The 18,630-nt window shown below is 44.4% G+C and overlaps 1 protein-coding gene across 1 annotated transcript in view; it reads left to right on the forward strand.

Moving 5' to 3' along the window:
* COL4A6 (collagen type IV alpha 6 chain) overlaps positions 1–18,630 on the forward strand; it is a 190,626-nt gene that overhangs the window by 163,859 nt on the left and 8,137 nt on the right. Inside the window, 13 exon segments of the mRNA XM_087972038.1 lie at positions 60–203; positions 1,915–2,040; positions 3,404–3,585; positions 6,051–6,069; positions 6,072–6,113; positions 7,035–7,109; positions 8,467–8,574; positions 9,369–9,476; positions 11,043–11,114; positions 12,136–12,261; positions 14,668–14,784; positions 16,581–16,742; positions 17,928–18,026. Coding sequence (XP_087828164.1) covers positions 60–203; positions 1,915–2,040; positions 3,404–3,585; positions 6,051–6,069; positions 6,072–6,113; positions 7,035–7,109; positions 8,467–8,574; positions 9,369–9,476; positions 11,043–11,114; positions 12,136–12,261; positions 14,668–14,784; positions 16,581–16,742; positions 17,928–18,026 — 1,380 coding nt within the window.

Genomic DNA, 18,630 nt, shown 5'->3' on the forward strand with positions numbered 1-18,630 from the left:
TTCCTAAAAAAGAATTTGGAGTCCTTTGCTTAGAATAATGCTTGGTTGTTCCAAACTAGGGGAAAAGGGTTCCGTGGGCGTGGTCGGTTTTCCTGGGATGCCGGGGCCACCTGGGCGCTCTGGCGTGGATGGCCTGAAGGGAACTTTTGGTGCACAAGGAAGAAACGGAAACCCCGGATTCTCTGGCTTCCCTGGCTCCAAAGGTGAGTCAAAAAATTTGCACAAAGCACAGCATTATGACCTCCCCAACTTGAAAGGTTTTGTGTGTCTGCTGTCTTTGCCTTCTGGTGAAACTAGGACTTCTATTTTTTTTGCTCAATGTTCAGTATTGCCTTCTAAAATACATGTTAGGATAGAAACTCCCACTTGTGCAAGCCATGGGTATGTGCGCATGTCTACTGTCAGGATTCCGGCAGTTACCCCCCATTTAAATCATGAGTCTCGAGCCAAACTTCCAAAACTGAAAAAGGATTTATTGGGAGTTAAACTGTCTGGCACTGCCTGGGTGTAGCTGACTTTGAGACACATCGTTCATTGTCACCCTTGACCCTGGTTTTCCACCGACTCCCTGGGTGTATCGTAATTCATATTCTCCACTGAGACACATCCATAGCCAAGAGTCATCAATCATGTTCTCCGGTTAGATTTTTGTGCGGCAGAAACTTCAGTCACCTGCTTACTATCTCTGAAAAACTGCATGGAATGCACTTTTGATTTCCAAGCTGCCGCACTGCTCTTTCAAACCCCTTTCCCCCCTCTCTTTCTGTTGGCAAATTTTAAAAAGACCATAGAAATATTTTAGGAGTTGACACTCATGGCTTGTGCAAATGGAGCTGTACACACTCTTGCACTTGCCCACTGCTCATGTGGAATCATCCCCTCTGACCCACCCACCCCTCCCGCCAGTCTGCAAAGCCGGAAAAGTTGGGGGACTGTGTTCTAGTGGCTTCAACCAACCTCAGAGACCACCAAGGACCACCTGATTCCTGTGTCCTTGCAAAAGTCTACTTGCAAGGCAACTGAAACAACTAGTTCATTGCTTTCCTGCTTACAACTGTCATGCCTCTGTTAGAATCTGATTCCAAGGGAGAGGTGGAACAGCCTACAGGGAATGGGAGTGTGGCTCCGGAGGTTGTGGAGGAAACTAGGAAAGGGCACAGGCCGGCTGAGCATTCAGAGGAAGACCCAGGCCCATCCCCTCTTCATCCTAGGGCATGCAGGGAGGAGCGGATAAGGGAGAAATATGAATGGCGTGGTCTACGGGGGAGGAAAGGGCCCTGATCCCCTTCATGGGCTGCGGCTGGGAGGACTGTTTAAAAGGACAAACTGTGCTGGAAGCAAAGTGTGAAATATTTCTAGTCTGTCAGTTCTTATCTGAGTTCTGGCGTCCTTCCCAGTGTGTGTATTTCGATATCTGTGTCTTCAAGCCCTTATCCTGCTTTGTCTCATTAATTGCTTCAGTGTGATTTGTGTTGTTTTTTTCTATTTATAATTTATATGAGTCTGAATGGAAGTTCTTCCTTTTCACAACTGTTTGTGGGGGAGTTTTTTCTCCAGTCAATGATAATTGGACCTTGGAGGCCAAGTTGAAGGAATTAAAAGGACTTTACCTATTTTTGTGACTTTGTTGCTTTTGTGCCCCACCCTGGGTCATCACAACAACTCTCCCCACCGGCTCCATTGCCCTTTTGGTAGTTCTTCTGAATCGGACTCCTATTAGTACATTCCTTGGGAGAGAGATTGGTCTTCTGCTGTTCTACCTACTGTAATATGCAAAGTGCTTTTGAGGCTCTTTAAATTAAGACCATTTGGACTCCAGACCTAGATACCTCTAAGCAGGAATGTCTGGCACTCTCTGGATCAATATAGGTAGAATAAGCATCTTGCTGTGTCCCTCTTTCTTCTTTTGTGCAGGGGACAGAGGTGTCCGTGGCCCTCCTGGACCTCCCATTTTCAGACCCCCAGGCCTGGGCCTCAAACTCAAAGGGAACAGAGGAGATCCTGGATTGGTGGGACAGAGAGGATTTCCAGGGCCAAGAGGTATGTGTTTGGCATTAGGCAGTAACGTCCATTTTACCTGTTTGTCCTGAACTACTTAGGCCAGGGTGTCAGGGTGTCCAACCTTGGCAACTTTAAGACTTGTGGACTTCAAGTCTTAAAGTTGCCAAGGTTGGACACCCCTGACTTAGGCAAGGCTTTCTTTATCCAGTTGCCCTTGAGATACATCAGAATTACACTTGTCCATGGGCTTGACTGTTTTAATTACACTTAGGTGGGAATCCCCAAATCTCTATTGGTGGGAGACTTGCTTTCTTCCAATGGCTATATGTTTGACAGACAGGGAGACTGTATTCTTTAAACGGTGGCTGTGGAAATCAAGATGCTGGGTGATACATCTTCCATTGATCCAGCACAAAAGCAGCATTTAAGCACAAACAGCAACTCGGAGCTCAAAATGAAATATTTTGAAGATGCAGGGAGGCCCATCAAAAGAAGAAGAGAGCCATCCTGTCTTTTCTGTGAATTTGTGGTTAAACCCCCCCGGAAAACAGAATGGCAGTGTAGGCACTGCCTGCGTGATGAGCGAAAAGTCTAATTTGTATTGCATCTTCTCCTTTACCATGTAATTTGCTTATCTCAGAATAGCTGCAAGGTGAAATCTCAGTGGCACCGTGGTTAGAAGGCAGTATTGCAGGCTAACTCTGCCCACATCCTGGAGCTCGATCCTGAGGGGGCTCAAGGTCAACTCAGTCTTTCTGAAGATGTGGTAAAATGAGGACCCAGATACCCTGTTTCTCCAACAATACGGCCTCCCCCAATAGGAAGTCCCAGCATGTTTTATAGGCTTGAAATGAAGTTAAGCCCCTCCCCCCAAATTAAGGCCTATATTAAAACATGCGAAATGTGGGGGGGAATGGTGGTGGGGGCTTGCCGTTAGGAAGTACTTTTGTTGCACACCTGGATATGGTGCTGCCTGCGTTGACCCTGATACGAAGTGCCCCACCAACGCCAAGGTCAACATCCAAGCCGTCGCCGCCCGCCCGCCTGAAGATGCAAGGGGGGGGGGAATTAAGTCACCCCCGAAAAGACGGCCTAGCCATTTTTTTCGGGGCTCAAAAAAAAATAAGACCCGGCCTTATTATATGAGAAACACGGTAGTTGGGGGCCACATGCTGACATTTTAAACCACCCAGAGAGAGCTGTAAAACACTATGGGGTGGTGTATAAGTGTACGTGCTATTATCGTTGCTATCTGCCAATCTGCCCTTTGGAAGACGCATTAGACACAGAAAAACATCTTCTCTGTTAGGATGTAACTTATCTCAGAATAGGCTGAGACATGGGGAAACCTGCCCGTCTTCATTCTGAAGACACACTACATCACTGTTTTTCCTTTCCATAGGGGAAAGAGGAGCCCCCGGTGTCCGGGGGCAGCCTGGGCTTCCAGGGAGAGCTGGATCACCAGCTAGAGAGAAAGGACCGCCAGGAGACCCAGGTTTTCCAGGAACGTTTGGTTCTCCCGGGCTGTTGGGACAAAAGGGATCTGGTGGCATCTCAGGGTTTCCTGGAATGCCTGGGAGAAGTGTAAGTATCCTTCCTCTCTTCTTCTTTTTACTCCTGGTTGAGTGGGAAGCACCTCCACTGGTCTTCCCAAGTTCAATGGTGGCCACCACTTTTAGACTTTGGAAGTCTTAGTGAACTCCTAACAAGTTCAGGATCCTTTGGGTCCTTCGTATGGGCTTTTATTGTGGCCTGTCGGCCACCAGCCCCTTCAGCAGCTAAATCAGAAAAGGAGGCAGCGTGGGAGTCAGGGTCAGCATCAGGGCAACCTGAGAGCTCCGAGGTGGAAGAGGGAATGGAGCTGGGAGAGAGGGAGAGAGAGAGAGACAGAGGCAAAGCCTGGGCCGTCCGTCAGCCCTCAGATGGAGAGTCAACAGCTCCCAGGTCTGGAGGTGGCTGATGAGGAAGAGGAGGAACAGCTGGGTCCAGTGCCTGACACGCAGCTGCGCAGAAGGCAGAGGAGAGGAGAGCAGTGGAAATCTATGGGCCGGTCCTTGGGACAGAAGAGCCACTGCTGCTAGCGAAGCCCCAACCTAGCTCTGGGGATAAAAGGCAGGGGGCGGAGATGAATAGGTGTGGCAGACCTTCATCTCCATGCCAGTCCGCCACTGATAGCCTGCTGTGTGTGTGTGTGAGAGAGAGAGAGACGGGTGGAGGGGGGAAGGGAGAAGGAGAGGGAGAGGGAGGAAGGGGCTGCTGGCATTCCTAATAAAGAAGTCATTGATTTAACAACAGAGAATTTGTCGTCTTTGGGATCTGAGTCAGAACAGTTTTGGTCCATATCTTTTTCATCAGGTGGAAGCAGATTAGACCTATAACTTGCGCTGGATCTGCTTTGGGATCTGCTTTGGGATTATAGCAGATCTGAGGACAGAGTCAGGAAACAGCCTCTCAGCTTTTCCCTGGGTCTCCCGCGCCACAAAAACTCAACAAGTGGGAGAGGAATCTAGACAGAATTTCTTGCGGCTGTTGATCTTGCTGGTGGATTGTGTAGCACTGTGTAGATTGCCAGAAGTGTCTTCAAATAAGAAATCGAAAACCAGAGTTGGCAGTGATCCTGCAGTCCTTCTTTTCCAGTCTCTAAAATCCCTACCAACTGCACTTTCCCCTCCAAATGTTGTATATACTGCAGGTAGTCCTCGACTTGCAGTAGTTCATTTAATGACTGTTCAAAGTTACAAAGAAACTGAGAAATGTTGACATGACCATTTTTCACACTTACGCAACATCCCCATGGTCATTTGATCAAAATTCAGATGCTTAGCAACTGACTCATATCTATGACAGTTTTAGTGTCCTGGGGTCATGGGATTCCCTTTTGCGACCTTCTGACAAGCGAAGTAGATAGCTGGATGGATGGATGGATGGATGGATGGATGGATGGATGGATGGAAGAAAGAAAGAAAGAAAGAAAGTAAGAGAAGAAAGAAAGAAAGAAAGAAAGAAAGAAGGAAGAGGAAGGAAGGAAGGAAGGAAGGAAGGAAGGAAGGAAAGAAAGAAAGAAAGAAAGAAAGAAAGAAAGAAAGAAAGAAAGAAAGAAAGAAAGAAAGAAAGATGAAAGAAAGAAAGAAAGAAAGAAAGAAAGAAAGAAAGAAAGAAAGAAAGAAAGAAAGAAAGAAAGAGAAAATTCTTTACTGGCCACGTGTGTTTGGACACACAAGGAATTTGTCTTGGTGCAAATGCTCTCTGTACATGAAAGAAAAAATACATTCATCAAGAGTCATAAGGTACAACACTTAATGATAGTCAGAGGGTACAATAAGCAATCAAATCATACTAGGAAACAGTCAATATAAATCGTAAGGGTACAAGTGACAAAGTTATAGTCATACAGTCACAAGGGGGAAGAGATGGGTGATAACGAGTGATGAAAAGATTAATAGTAATAGTAGTGCAGACTTTGTAAATAGTTGGACAGTGTTGAGGGAATTATTTCTTTAGCAGAGTTCAGGGAAAAACTGTCCTTGTGTCTAGTTGGTTCTGGTGTGCAGTGCCCTATAGCGCCGTTTTGAGTGTAGGAGTTAGGGTTAGGGTAAGTAAATGTGGAGGCCGGATTCACTTAACAACCATGTTACTAGCTTAACAGTCATAGTGATTCTTTTAACAGCTGTGGCAAGAAAGGTCGTAAAATGGTGCAAAATTCACCTAACAAATGTTTCATGTAGCAACAGAAATTTTGGGCTCAATCTGTAGTCATAAGACAAGGACTACCTGTATTAAAAACATTTTGTGGCACCCTGTGAGTTTTGTAAGCTTGCACTTTTCAGTCAAGCACCACAACACTGAAAAAAATGACTTAACAACCATTTTTTTTCACACGACCATTGCAGCATCCCCCTTGGTCGCTGTAGTGGTTTCAGATTGCTGGTGTTCACAAGAATAGTCCCTAGAAAAGAGTTTCCTGTCTGGATACTAAGAGGCCAATCACACTACCAGGAAAGCTGATTTCAGTGTTAATTAGGATTATTACATGCCATTTCCTTCCATAGGGTGCGGAAGGTATACCTGGCTCCCTGGATCCCCAGGAATTACCGGATTGCGTGGTCCAAAAGGTAAGTCATTGGGGTGGCCTTGCTAGCATCTTTAAAAAAAAAAATCAACCACAGAGGGGCCCTTGCAGACTTTTTGCTGAGAAAGGGAAGAGAATGAACAGATGGTTTATAGAGAAGATGTTTAGAAAGAGTAGATTAGGAAACAGACATGATATTCTTCCGATTAAAATCGAATTCTGATTTTTGGGGAATCGCTCCTTCTCCCTCCTCCTTCCCCTCCCTCAGAGTCTCGAGTCAGGAGTTGCTGCTCACTGGCGCGGAAGCTTCTGTGTGGCTCTGTTCTGGCATTGCCTCAGGAAGGAAAGGCAAAAAGGAAGAGCTGGGCGTGCGGGCGCGTAACTGCAGCAGCGGGCCCTGGTTTTGCCTTCTTCCTGAGGCAATGTGGGGACTGTCCTTGGACAAGGCCGGGCTTTAAAAAAAAATAAGCAACTCCTGACAGCCCTGGCCGGATAGCCTGAGCGAAGTCTGGCGGCGGGCGGTGCGAGCGGAGAAAGGGAAGAGAATGAACAGATGGTTTCTTAGAGTGATGTCTTTCACGCCCCAATTTTTTAGAGGGAATATCATGCCTAGGGAAAGAAGGAAGCTGTGATGTCACCTTAGACAGAGAAGTAAATTATCAATGTATTTATAACAGCTGTTAAGTAAACCAGAAACCATTTCTTTTTTTATTCTTCCTTTTTTATATATACTTCTTTTTATAGCGTTGCTTTTCACTTCTCTATTACTTTTTGCCTTTATCTTAACTCAACATTCGTATTGATTATGCTCTGTGGGGGGATGGAATCCTTAAAAAAATATGGAAGACAAAAGAGTACTGGAAAACCAAAGGTTTTTGCCAAGAAAACTCTGGATGTGATCGGGCGATGGTGAATTGTCAGAATCGCTGAGATAAAAAGCAGATGATTATCTTTCCCTTTTCAGGTGACCGAGGGGAATCCCGAGGAATTCCAGGTGGTGTGGGACCTAAGGGCCAACGAGGGGACCGAGGGTTTCAAGGTAAATAAATCAATACCCTACAGTGACTCAAGGAAGGGAAACTAATAGGCTTACCTTAGATTATGTTCTGACCAAGGCTTCTTGAGACAGTAACAATCACACGCTGTTCCCCAACACCTTGTTTTTATTTCAACATTCACAGCCTGTAATGAGTCCCAAACAGTTTGTGAAGAGTCCAACAGAAGTCTGCCACAGTTTTTTTGGGATAAGACTGATAAGCACCCACCTTTATCTCCCTTGAAGTGACTGAATTGCCAATTAGCTGTACAAGGCCAAATGGAGCACAAAGTCAACATGGAACTTCAGAGTTTAAACCGACCAGAACAAACAAAGTTGCTTCCTGCAAAGGCTTATGTCCCTTTGCTCCTCTTTTATGTCATATGGGAGGGGCCAATCATTTCCAAGCCTTATTCCCGAGTCGCCCCTTTGTCTTAACTTTCTTGCATTCTGGCAGCTCTGTGCAAGCGCGCACTGGGAACAGGCTCCCCCTGTTCCTCTGCCTCGCTGATGTCAGATTCTGGAAGCTCCGGAGTCAGGCCATAACTCTCAGATGGCCCTGGCTCCATCTCTGTGTTGGACGCAGATCCCTCATCCAAGCCCTCCCCAGACTCCAGGACTGGCCCATGTTCCTCCCCACTGCCCGACTCTGCTGCCAGCTCCGGACTACAACAGATTACTTTTATTAGTACATAAATTAAATGTCCACCTGTAGGAGAACAACAGGCAGACTTGGGAGTGGAGTTAAGAATGTCATCAGCTTAGAATCATTAACATTGCCACAAACAGTTCATGAGAGCTTATGCACCAAAGACAAATTCCTTGTGTGTCCAATCACACTTGGCCAATAAAGAATTCTATTCTATTCTTGAATTCCATTGAACCTTATCTGGTGCCAATTTAGTATTGAACTTTAGTTGCCTAGCTTTCTTGTGTGAAGGCTTGAGCAATAGGCCTTTTGAATTGCAGCTTAACTTATGGTCCTGACCCTTTGCTGCTGACACCAACTTTCTTAAGGGATCAGTGTTAACTTCTTGAGGCTCCTTAGAAATGAGTGAATGAATGGATGTCAGTACTTGCCAACTGAAGCCCCTGTGGCGCCACAGTGTGGTTGGGTAGCCACGCTTTACGAATAGACATTTGTCAGTTCAGCCTTAGCCATTTCTGGCTAAAAAGAGAGTAAATTCCCACTCATGATTTCAGAAGGTTTTTTTTTTTATCCCATGGACATACCAAGTTCATTCATCTTAAGAGTTGTGAAAACCTCTAAAAATTAGACAAGGGTACAAATTTTCCACTCCAAGAATTTCCTAGGTTGGGGAAGATGGCAATTTAATGGTTCGTCTTATGGTTTTTGAAGGTATAGCAGGTATCCAAGGAACAAGCGGTGACCCAGGATATCCAGGAGGTCTTGGACCAAATGGGCAGAAGGGTTCACCAGGTTACTCTGGAGAAGAAGGACCACAAGGTAACCAAAGCCATTTGTTTTATCGTGTTTGGGGCCGAGACATGTCCTTTGCAAGGTGGATCTTTTAATGCAGAGGGATTAGGAGGTTTTTTTTTGCATCCAGAAACTTCTCCAGAACTTTCACCAAGAGGTCTGCAAAATTGAAGGATACATAAATTATCATGCAAGATTGTTCAAATCTCATCCTTTCCTTTGTCTTGGAAAGCTCACAAGCTCGGTTGAAAGCACATCCCAGAAGAAGACGTGGCATATCACTTCTGTGTTGTTGCCACAAAACTTTGTACCCACATAGCAACCAAGAGTTTACCTTGACTTAAGGTGGAATGATGTTGTGGGTGCTTCATTCCTGGAGCTTTGTGACAAGAGGTTGGACAGCCATTTGTCTGAAATGATATAAAGTCTCCTGCTTGAGAAGGGGGCCAAACTAGGACATCTCCTAGGTCCCTTCGCACTCTATTTTGAAATCAAGAAAGGGATTTGATTTATCCAATCTGGCTGAAATTAAGATGGATTAGACTTGGTCAGTGCCTAGATGGGAAAACTCTAGAAACGTTCTTACATTACTTTATGTTGTAACTCAATACAAGCTGTAAATTTAAATAAATGCTAAGTACTTGATAATTTGATTCTGTGCTTCCATTCACTAATTCTAAACTTGTGTCCTTGGAACTCATTGCATTGAGTTCAGTTGAGTAAGACTCCCAGGTTCTGAAGGTTTTAACATTATGGAGATATGTATTCTGCAATCTTAAGAGCTCAATTTTAAATAGTTCTTTGTTTTTCCCCCCCTTTAGGCTTTCCTGGATCTGGTGGTTTGAGGGGCAACCCAGGTTTTCCAGGTAATCCTGGGCAACGTGGGGCTCCAGGATTTCCAGGATCTCCTGGCACCGTAGGACCAAAAGGTTTGTTTCGCATTTTGGGGTTGTTCTTGAAAACCTTACTTCAAGAGAGAAACTCAGATTGTGGGTTGGAAGGCCAAATCAAAACTTGCAAAGATTCTTGGCATAACACTGGAGAGGAATCAGTGGATCATCAGTCTGGAGAAGAAGGATGAATTTCCTTCTCCTTCACTTATTAACAGCCATTGGGAGTTAGCAATGGGATCAGGGAGAAACCCACAATGGATGACTGCTAAAAGTGTCCTTGATTCATCAATCCCAACAAGCCATTCCTACTTCAGGGTTGATGAGCTGGATTTATACATGAGGACGTAGGGCAGAGTCTTTGATGGTGTTGCTTGGATGAGCAACAAAATATCTCACATTAATAAAGCTTGGTCCAATCGCCATGATTCAACCTTTAGACACCTTTGGTCTAGACCAGGGGTGTCCAACCTTGGCAACTTTAAGACTTGTGGACTTCAACTCCCAGAATTCCTCAGCCAGCAAAGCTGGCTGAGGAATTCTGGGAGTTGAAGTCCACAAGTCTTAAAGTTGCCAAGGTTGGACACCCCTGGTCTAGATGATTGAGTCTTCATTGACATATAAGACAGGGTCTTACTGTATAGGATTCTACTTCCAAGATTTTCGTTTCTTGTTTTGACACACAGTTGGGCAAGATTTCTCAACTCCTTTGAAAAACCTGTGTGATCTTGACATTATCTGGTATTGTCACTGTGAGCCATTCATTATGTCACTGAATTGATTTTTGCCGTCGAAGTTACCTTTGTAAGGTTCCTTGCAGGTGTTCTGACCAAGGCTTATTGAGACACTAACAAACACGTATTATTAGTCCCAAAACTTTTTTCTTGATTTCAACGGCTGTGAATTTTATTCATTCACATCCCATAATGAGTCTCAAACAGTTTGTAAATAGTTCCATGGAAGTCTGCCAAAGTCCTTCAGGATAAGTCTGATAATCCCGCACCTTTATCTTCCTTGAAATGCTGCCAATGACTAAATTTCCAATTAGTTATACAAGGCCAAACGGAGCACAAATTCAACACAGAGCTTCAGGTTTCAAACAAACCAGTGTGAACAAAGTTGCTTCCTGCAAAGGTTCCTGTCCCTTTGCTCCTCCTTTATGTCTTATGGGAAGGGCAATCACCTCCAAGCCTTACTCCCAAGTTGCCCCTTTTGTCTTAGCTGCTCTTGCCTTCTTGCAGCTCTGCGCACACGCGCACTGGAAACAGGCTCCCCTTGCTCCTCTGCCTCACTGCTGTCAGATTCTGGAGGCTTCAGAGTCAGTACATAACCCCCAGATGACCCTGGCCCTGGCCCCCATCTCTGTATTGGACACAGGACCCTCTTCCGAGTCTTCCCCAGACTCCCGGTCTAGCCCATGTTCCTCCCCACTGTCCGACTCTGCTGCCTCTCTACAGGCTGCCGTCGGACCACAACAGCAGGTTTCTTGGCCAAACATCTACTATGTTCCTATAGTAAATAAAAACAATAAATATACAGCAGCATCAACAGCATTTTCTTAGTAACCACCAAAATAGCATCAAACCTTCTAAAATGTATCTACAGGATACCCAGGATTCCCAGGACTGAGCGGTCTAAATGGCTTACCGGGCACCAAAGGCTCTCCCGGAAAACAAGGTAAATCAAAAGATCCTTAGAAACTTCCACAGTAAGATCAAAATGTCAGGGTTCCAAGTAATACACCCATAACGAACAGAACTCTGAGGCAGGACGATTCCTCAAAGAACAGTTTTATTTGCTATATCATATTGGCACAGGCTGATGAAAACCGACTCTGAATATTCCTGTGGTTTTCACCTAATTAAAAGTTTATTCCCTTCCCCAAACAATCAGTCACATGGTGTAATCAAGGTACCATCTGGTGGCCTGATAATTTCACTCCTCCTCTCTCCGACCACCTGTAGGAATATCCTTGGCTCCCAGGAGAAACTATTTTGTTTTGGCTCCAAAACCCCAGCTATCTCTATTCCCCCCGAACTTTCCCAAAGCTCCAGTGTGGCAACACTGAAGCCTCAAAATGGCCTCAGTCAGGTCAGCTTCAGGGTTGACACAAAATGCAGTAATATCATCCCTTAAATGGTTCATTTTGTCCAACCTCTAATACAATTGTGTGATGCCTATAGAAGAAAATTTCTGTAGCTCAGGGTTGAACTGTGGAGTTCTTGGTGCTCTCCAACCTTAGTTGTTGACTTGTAGACATTTCATTACTCAACTAGGTAACCTCATCAGTGCAAATCGCTATCAAGGTGAGTGACAAGCACTGATGATATTATCTGTTGGGTAACAAAACATCTGCAAGCAAACAATCAAGTTTGGGGAGCATCAAGAATTCCACAAATAGAGACTGTTGGGTGGTGATGTTATCAGCTATGTTTTAGTATTTGACTGCCTTCTGCAGAAACATCTAAAAGCTTTGGGCCCTTCAAATCCTTTTCCTGCAGATTCTTAAAAGCCGTGTTTTGCTTTCTCCCATTTTGAAGCCAAATTCTGAAGTATCAGAGCTACAGAAACAGGAGTATGTTTTTCCAGCTTCCGCAATTTGGTTCCTTGTGATTTATGTGGATCATCAAGGATTGTCACTTTTTAGTAAACAGTGTCCCGATCAAACTGCTGTTCATGCTTTTTCTAATTTTATTAGGCCTGAGTGAAAATGGACTGCCTGGATCAGCAGGAATTCCAGGTGTCAAAGGTCAACGAGGTGACCCAGGTTTCCAGGGTGGAGCTCCTGGCTTTCGTGGATCAAAAGGACCTACAGGAGAAATGGGTAAATAATAGAAGTTACAAGTGAGTGGATATTATAGTTCAGGGGTGTCAAACTTGATTTCATTGAGGGCCGCATCAGGGTTGTGTTTGACCTCGGGGAGCCAGAGTGAGTGTGGCTAGGGTGGGCTTGGCCCAGAGTTGGTGTTCAGCAGGTTCTGACCAGTTCTGGAGAACCGGTAGCGGAAATTCTGAGTAGTTCGGAGAACCGGTGGCAATCTTCCCCGAGGAGTGGGGTGGGAGTGGAGATTTTACAGTATCCTTCCCCTGCCACACCCACCAACCCATGTCACGCCCCCCCCAAGCCACACACCCCCAAGCCACGCCCACAGAACCATTAGTAAAAAAATTTGAATCCCACCACTGGCGTGGCCAGCTCGATGTCACTCATGTTGGGGGCGCCTGTGGTGGCCCGAGCACTCTTCCCACAAAAATGGGCTCCTGCAATTGTCAGTGAAAAATGGAGCTCAGGAGGGCCACCCGCAGTCTTTGCGAACACCGTTTTTCGCTGCGACAGCCTCCTGCAACCCTCTGCCAGCAAAAACGGAGCTTGCGAGGGCTGCCCGTGGTCCTCCCGAGCTCCGTTTTCACTGGCAGAGGCACCGCAGGCCGGTCCTTTGCTATTTCCAGGGTGGCCCCATGGGCCAAATCGAAACACCCCATGGGCCAGATCTGGCCCCCGGGCCTTGAGTTTGACACCCCTGCTATAGCTGAATAGCATCAAGAGCTGTAACAGCATTCAAATGATCACAAATGATGTCAAGAATTGTTAAGATGGAGATGACCCTGGTTCAGATCTTACCTCCATCTGAACTTGTCAAGAAGATATCCAAAGGACTTCTTTATGGTCCACTGCAGAATAAGCCACATGAAACTTGTAGGACTCTTGTCATGAAAACTTTACTCAAGTATGATAAAGCCAAGTATTTAATATTCAAATACTCGATATTTAATTCTAATAGATTATTTATTACTGTTGTTATACTCAAAAGGAAAACTAGGGTTCCCCTTTCCTTTCAACAATTAAATGGAATGGAAAGATTTTAAAATTTGCTGAGAATGAGGAGAATCTCTTCTTCTGAGGGTTCAGATAAATTCACTGGCAGAATTAATCTTGGAAAGAAAAGGCAAGCTTCATGCCTTATGATAACATCCATGTTGATGTCTTGGCAATGTGCGCAGATATAATCTGCCATTGCTGCTTTCTGGGTTTCTTTTCCCTTCTTTTGTTTGCCTGGCCTACAGCTGTGAACTGAAACTGGTACAGGTAGTACTCAACTTACGAGCCCAACATTTGTGTTGTTAAGTGAGACATTTGTTCAGTGAGTTTTCTGACTTTTCCTTCCACAAGTTGCTAAGTGAATCGCTGCAGTTGATAAGTTAGTAACCCGGTTGTTAAATGAGCCTGACTTCCCCACTGACTTTGCTTGTGAGAAGGTCACAAAAAGTGATGACATGACACAGCAATGGTCGTAAGTCTGAACCAGTTGCCAAGCATTTGAATTTTGATCACATGATCGTGCTGCAAAGGTCATAACTGTGAAAAACGGTCCTAAGCCCCATTTTTCATTGCTATTGTAACTTTGAACGGTCACTAAATGAACTGTTGTAAGTTGAGGGCTACCTGTAGTCCTCTAGCCAAATAGCCAAACAGCAATAGCACTTAGACTTATACGCTACTTCACCATGCTTTACAGCCCTGTCTAAGTGGTTTACCTAGTCAACCTTGAGCCAGTGAGAATTGAATTGAGAATTGCTGGCAGCTGCCAGTCAGCAAAAGTAGCTTGTGTACTGCATTCTAACCATTGCGCCACCACGGTTCATCAAATACCAATCTAGTCCAACTCTACTTACCCCCTGTAATTGTTCGGACAATATATTTGGGTGAGTGTGGAAGCCATGACTGGCTGTTGATGGAGGAAAAAGGATCATAAGCTGTAGTAAGAAGCATGCAAGATCTTTCCTGAGTTCCATCTAGCCATATTTTCTTCTGTGATATTCCATTGCATTCTCCTTTTCCCCGTGCCTAATTTTCCTCCCAAACCCTGAACGTTTGTAGCTCCTCTGAGTATGCCCAGTTCGTATTTGGTTGCCTTTTTTGAGGGAGAGCGAGAGAGAGCGAGAGAGAGAGAGAGAGATTGTCCACGGATAGTGATACTTACGGTAGCAGAATTCCTTCTCCTTCTCCTTCTTCTTCTTCTTTCTCTTTTACCACTTCAGGTGTCGAAAGGTCTGGTTCTTGCATTTCTGGGGGCCTCAGTAGGGTGCCTTTGATGTTGTCACTCCATCTTCTGGATCTGCCTCGTTGTTTTTGGCCTTTTCCTCTAAGCAGAATCAGCAGTTTCAAATTCAACATGACCATCACTTAGTCAATTATAGAGTCTAGGAAAGTTTGTTTATGTCATTTTAGGTCTTCCTGGAAGCCCAGGTGTCCCTGGTGTGCGAGGCCCCCCTGGCATCTCTGTGCCTTCAAGGATTCCTGGGAAGCCTGGTGATGCGGGACGTCCTGGAGGAGATGGGCTGCCAGGTATGGAAGTAGCGAGCTTGGGGATGGGTTTTTACAGGAAGACCTCATTTACAAACATGCTGGGGTAGCCTCCTTGTGTCAGGATTCCGGCAATTACCCCCCCTCCCCATTTAAATCATGAGTCTCGAGTCAAACTTCCAAAACTTCAAAAGGATTTATTGGGAGTTAACATGTCCCGGCATTGCCTGGGTGTAGCCAACTCTGAGACACATCATTCATTGTCACCCTTGACCCTGGTTTTCCCCCGACTCCCTGGGTGTATCATAATTCATATTCTCCAATGGGACACATCCATAGCCTAGAATCATCAATCATGTTCTCCAGTTAGAATTTTGCACAGCAAAAACTTCAGTCGCCTAGTTACTATCTTTGAAAACATTTATAGAATGCAGTTTCTGTTTGCAATCTGCTACACTGCTCTTCCCTCCCTTTCTGTTGGCAACTCTAAAAAGACCATAGAAATATTTGATGCATTGACATCTTGTGCATGTGTGAATCTAACCACTGTGGCTAATAAGTCATGATTTATGGTCTGGAGTAGTTACAAATTCAGCCAGTTGTCATTTATTTAATAACCAGGACTGAACACACTCTGGTTCAGAAATAAAGCCCATGAAACCCTACTTTAAAACATAAAAAAGACGATAACTTTATTTACTTACGGAAAAAAAGGTCACAAGGAAAAATTAAGCTGGATCATGAGATAATGACAGCGGTCACATAACATGTTACAATTGAATTGAATTCTTGATTGCCATTGTACGTATATATAAATTGTATACAACAGTGAAATTCACAAAACTAGCACCTGCATTCCCAGGACATATTAAACTTGGTTAGCTGTGGCTTAGCCTGATGAACAAACTCAACCCCTAAGGTTAACTTTTCGTTCAATGTATTGCTGAAACCTAGAATAATGGTTTAATTCCACGCCAAGCATGCTGGGGAAACATAACTAACATGCGTTTGGTTCCAGGTCTCTTAAAGTCACTAATTTCTGAGCTCTGGTGGATTGTCAGGTGTTTGAGCCTACCAGGAATTCATGCTGTCTCCAAATACAAGAAAAGTTATGTGTTGTGGTTATGGTTTTTCTTATGGTTGGTCAACACTCAGCCAGATGTTCAGATCCTATTTGGGATTTTTATCCACCTATCGCGTCCATCCTAAGGACTTGAGATAGGCAGATGTGGAAAGTGGATGGTATGAGTGGCAGGAATCAATAATCTGTTCTAAACAAAGCTGTCCTTTGCAACTGATGGATGGTCGATTTTGCCAATGCCAATAAGTGTTCAAGTGATGCTCCAGATGTTTTGTTATTTTTTATTAGCCTTCTCTGAAGGGCCAAATGAAAATGGGCTAAGGTCCTTTCATTTGGTGCTTTGGACATAAAGTAGCCATGTTGGAAGATCTACTTTTTAATACAGGTAGTCCTTGTTTAGCAACTGCCTCATTTAGCCACTATTTGCAGGAATGAAAAAAAAAATAACTTTGTGATCACTCCTCACATTTATGACCTTCTCAGGTCTGTAAACCAAAGGAAAACTGAAGCCAGATCATAATAAGCACCGTTACGGTTTCACTTAGCGACCAAGAGGCCGCCCCCAATTATGGTTGCTAAATGAGAACTACCTACAATCATTTTTAAAGGGGCCTCTCAACAACTTTCTAGGCAACCCATGGATACAATTTCAGGATTTGGAGCTGCTGGAATGAGTTCAAGGTTTCTTGTATAACAGAGCTCTCAGCAGACCAAGGACTGACTGGAAACTACATCTCCTTGGTTCTTCTTTACCCAGGCTTCAAAGGACCTCGTGGACCACCAGGACCACCAGGACCAGCCTTCAATCAAGGTGATCGAGGTAATCCAGGCCGCACTGGTCCTCCGGGCTTCTCAGGCCTCAAAGGCGATGCAGGCATCCCTGGACTTAACGGAATCCCTGGCGCATCAGGTTTCAAAGGTGAGGAGATGTAGCGGAATGTAGTCTGGATTCCCAAGAGGGAGGGGCTACATTCCAGATAAGCAAGACACAATGAAGTTTACATAGTTTGTGTGGGAGAAAGAGGGTGAAGACGACTCCCCCCTAGGTGTTCTCAATATATATTTAATAGTGTAAGTAGTTTGCTTTAGTTTGGCAAGAGTCTGTCTATGGGTGAGGAACCATAAAGGAAACTGCTGAGAACTTCAGTATATCTTTCTTGGTTTTTGGAGCCTGACGAGTATTATGAAGGCTCAACCCTAGGTAGTGGCACACGTTTCTCAGGGGCAAACAGAAAATATTTACTGCAAACTCCACACAGCATCAGGAAGGGCATCTGGCCAGTAAACGCTCAGCTCCTTTCAGTCACCTCAACTCTACCCTGAATTAAGGGATTACAAGAAGAGTAAAAATGAGGAATTTATCCTCAAAGGCCTCCAAATTGGGTTCCCGTTTTTTGTCATATAGTCTGGCAAGGGATATCAGAGCAACTTCGGTGTTTGCCAAAAAGTTACAAAAGACAAGCTGCCGAATCTGATGAATTTTCAGTTCTGCTTCATTTAGTTTTAGTTTGCTTTATTGTCATTGCACTTCATACAACGAAATTAAATGCCATCTTCAGTGTACATATAACTATAAAAATAAAACATAAACACACATCCTTCACATTCTATACAGTTGAATTGAAAACCTGATATTGCATTAATTAATTGATATTGCACTATACAGTAGAATTCAATATAGTTACTGCTCTGGGATAGAAGCTGATTTTCAGCCTTCTTGTCCTTGTTTTTATTATTCTGTACCGTCTGCCAGATGGTAATAGTTCAAAAAGAAAAAAGAAAGGGTTCCCAGGATGAGATGGATCTTTGAGAATGTTTTGAATTTTCTTAAGGCAGTGGAAGCTATAAAGCTCTTCCAAAGAGGGGAGAGGGCAACCAAAGATCTTCTGGGCAATGACATTAACACTCTAGAGTGCTTTCCTATCTGCCACTGTGCAATTGGCAAACCATACACAGGTGTAGTAAGTTAAAATGCTCACTATGGTACAGCAGTAGAAGGTCACCAGCAGAAGTCAATCAATGGACCTTTCTAGCAGCCAACCTCTGTCTAGTTTAGAAGGTTGGTTCAAAAGTCAACCTCTGGATCTTTCTCGTTTCTTCTTAGGATTCAGAGGGGATGCAGGTTTCATGGGAATGCCTGGGAAAGATGGACTGCCAGGTGATCCAGGTTTCCCTGGGCCAAAAGGCAAAGCAGGCCCTCCAGGTAAGTCTTGGCAAATGCACGTAACTCCAGATCAAACCATACAGGTAGTCCTCAATTTATGTAGCTGATCACACAGCAATCCCTTGAAGAAGTTACTATTAACCTTCCCAGTCTCAAGATTCCAGTGGCCTTACTCCCTGCAGTCACATGATCACATTTTAGGCTCTTGACAACCAGTACCCATTTATAGCATCTGATGGTCAAATGACCACATTTTAGAGTGTTTTTGTCAAAATCCCATCATTTACTTCTGATTTTTAGCAAAACCAGCCCAGAGCAAACAATCAGTTTGCTTTACAATCTCCACATTCACTTAATAGCCACTGCAAAAATAAAGTCATAAAGTCAAGTTGACCACTTGGGTGACCTGCTTTACAACTTTTATGATTTACGACTGTAATGGGCAGACTCTATTATGGTTATAAGTTGAGAACTACTGCATGAGCATCAGACAGATGATTAAGCTATGTAACTGTTTTTGAGAAAGCAGGCAACGAATGGAGGAAAAAGCAGACACAAGCGATTCAGGGGCTGAAGGTCCATATCTCATACATTGAACTCCACCCAGGCAATGTTGAGCACATAAGATGTCTTCCCGAAATCT

This window comes from Notechis scutatus, chromosome 10 (genome assembly GCF_049901735.1).
Source record: "Notechis scutatus isolate UNSWTSFEM ecotype Mainland chromosome 10, rNotScu1.2, whole genome shotgun sequence".
Taxonomy (NCBI): domain Eukaryota; kingdom Metazoa; phylum Chordata; class Lepidosauria; order Squamata; family Elapidae; genus Notechis; species Notechis scutatus.